The sequence below is a fragment of the Aspergillus affinis genome (assembly GCF_023601865.1).
Source record: "Aspergillus affinis strain CMG 70 chromosome Unknown NODE_321_length_2791_cov_134_471260, whole genome shotgun sequence".
Lineage (NCBI taxonomy): Eukaryota > Fungi > Ascomycota > Eurotiomycetes > Eurotiales > Aspergillaceae > Aspergillus > Aspergillus affinis.
In genome coordinates this window covers 1-2,791 of record NW_026516102.1, presented here as the reverse complement: position 1 = coordinate 2,791, position 2,791 = coordinate 1, and the positions used below count along the sequence as shown (strand labels likewise).

The following is a 2,791-nucleotide window of genomic DNA, read 5'->3' as shown; positions in this document are numbered from 1 at the left end:
CTTCAGCCGAGCTAGTATCCGAATGGCTTGACAGATCTGGACTAGTATTTATCTCTGAGATAGATACCCCTACACACAACAAAGGCAATACTCTTGATCTAACCTTTGCTTCTAGTACCCTTGCTCTCGCTGGAGCAAATACTAGAATTGCAACCCATTTAGATGCTACATCGGATCACCGCCCTCTCCTTACTATCCTCCCTTGGGGTCCGCGATATCCTAAGGCCCAACAAAGGCTTAAATCCAGCACTCTAGACCTTTCCCGGTTCAGCAGCCACTTAGCTTTGAACATCAGCAACCTCCCATCTACTTCAGAAACAGAAGAAGAGCTAGACTGCCTTGCAAACATGATTATTTCAGCTGTTTACAGTGCGTACGAAGCTTCAGCATTCAGATCCCGCCCTCAGGGAAGAGGCCAACCATGGTGGAACCCAGAGTGCAAGGAAGCTCTTCAGAAATACCGTACAGGATCCTATACAAAGAAGGACTTCCGGCGGGTAATTCGACGTGCTCAACGAGAATACTGGAGAAACAAAATCAATGCAACTACTACGAGTAAAGAGATATTTGAGATGTCTAAGTGGCATAGGACAACAGGATCCTACCGGAGCCCACCAATGAAGGATCCTCTGCAACCTGATTGCCCCCCGGCAGTAGGTACGCCAGAAAAACGTGATATCTTAGCCAGAAATCTCCTCCAGAACTCTGCTGAGGCAGGAGATATACCGCTAGACACACCTACAATTCCTTCTAGATCCTTACCATTTCCGGATATATCAATGGCGCAGGTAGAGAAGGCCATTCTGCATGCAGGCAATACTACCCCAGGAAGTGACGAACTCCCCACCAGCATACTAAAGGCAGCATGGCCCCTGATCAAGGACAGAGTGCTAGCACTCTATCAAGGCTGTCTAGCAACCGGTTATCACCCTCAATGTTTCCGTCACGCTATTCTGGCAATCATCCAAAAGCCAAATAAGACAGACTGGGCGAACCCCAGGTCGTACAGACCAATTGCCCTTCTTTCAGTCTTAGGCAAAGGCCTTGAACGCCTGATATCAAGAAATATGGCATGGATTGCTATCTCCAACAAAGTCCTGGCTAGCCAACAGTTTGGGGCCCTACCTCTTCGGTCTGCGGTCGACCTTACCACCTGCCTGCTGCATGATGTGGAGCAAGCCCTAAACCAGGGCCAGACAGCTTCCCTCTTAACTTTTGACATCAAAGGGGCATTCGATGGCGTTCTTGCTGGCAGACTGGTACACAGATTACGCACACAAGGTTGGCCCGATAATCTAGTCCGCTGGATAGCTTCCTTTGTTACAGGGCGTACGGTCCAAATCCAACTAGACGGAGAACTAGGACCTAGAATTAAGATAATCTGCGGCCTACCACAAGGCTCGCCGATATCTCCTATTCTATTTATGCTTTACCTGGTCCCCCTGTTCTGGATGGGAAGACTAAAAGCCAGATTCGGGTACGCAGATGATGGAGCCTTCCTAGCAACATCTCTTTCTCTAGAGGCGAATGCCCAGAACCTATCAGTTTCCTTACAGGAAGCCCTGGACTGGGGTCTAGCACAGGGAATTACCTTTGCACCAGATAAATATGAGCTGATACACTTCTCGCGACGTATATCTGATCGAGACCCTAGCCACACACCACCAGTGATAACGGGATCTGTTACAGTTTCAGAGAACAGAGCACGCCCCTACCTTCGCTGGCTGGGAATCCTTTTCGACAAGAAGCTCAGCTTTAAATATCACGTCAAGGAAATGGTTTCCAAAGCTATAATTGTTGCAAATGCATTGCGATCTCTGGGCAATACAGTCCGCGGAGTCAAGCCTTACCTTACACAGCAAGCTGTTAAGGCCTGCGTACTCCGCAGAGTCTACTACGGAGCAGAAACCTGGTGGCCAGGCCGGACACGCCCTGGCCCTGACACGAGGACAATCTCAAATAAGGTCCAGAGCTACCTTGATAAGATAACCCGAGTTATACTAGCCGGGGCTAGAGCAATTCTTCCAGTCTACCGCACTACTCCAATCCCTGCACTCTACCGGGAATCAGGGCTTCTACCAGCAGAGATTGAGCTAGACTATATAGCTGCTACTGCTACAGTCCGTCTCCGCCGTCTTGATCCCTATCATCCTCTCCGCAAGAGAGCAGAAAGGGTAACCCGAACTGGCTTCCAAACCAGCCGCTTTGCACGCCGCGTGCTAGCTCTTCCCGAATCTGAACAACTAAATCCCCTGCAAAATGCCCCCTGGCTCCCACAAGAGGCACGCGAGGCAGTTCAACAGCGAATTAGGGCCCCTACAGGCATATCCAAGAAGAAGGCAGCCAATAGATTCCGAAGATTCTATGCCTCTCTCCTACAGACGGATATAAAGGTCTTTACAGACGGCTCGAAACTAGAAAACGGAATGGCAGGGAGCGGTTATGCCCTGTATCAATCTGGAATGCTATTTCAGCAGTCTTCTTTCTCTCTGGGACCGAACAAAGAGGTCTTTGATGCGGAAGCTGAAGCAGCTCTAGCTGGAGTTAAAGCAGCCCTTAAATTAAGTACTGCTCGCTTCGCTACCAATCTCTGGGTCTGTCTAGATAACCTGGAGGTAGCCACGCGCCTCCTTTCACCTTTCACGGGCTCATCTCAAGGGGTCTTCGAATCCTTCCAAACTCTAGCCCAGTCCTGGCTGGCACGGGAGAGATTTTCATATACCAATGGCGGCACTGTACGGGTCTGCTGGGTTCCTGGTCACACACGAATACCTGAAAACGAGGCAGCTGA

At 49.9% G+C, this 2,791-nt stretch overlaps 1 protein-coding gene across 1 annotated transcript; it reads left to right on the top strand.

Moving 5' to 3' along the window:
- On the top strand, positions 1-2,791 carry KD926_006236 (reverse transcriptase; the record flags this gene model as incomplete). Its single annotated transcript, XM_053095629.1, has 1 exon — positions 116-2,735. A coding segment is annotated over one exon (2,620 nt), but the record flags the coding sequence as incomplete, so codon positions are not given.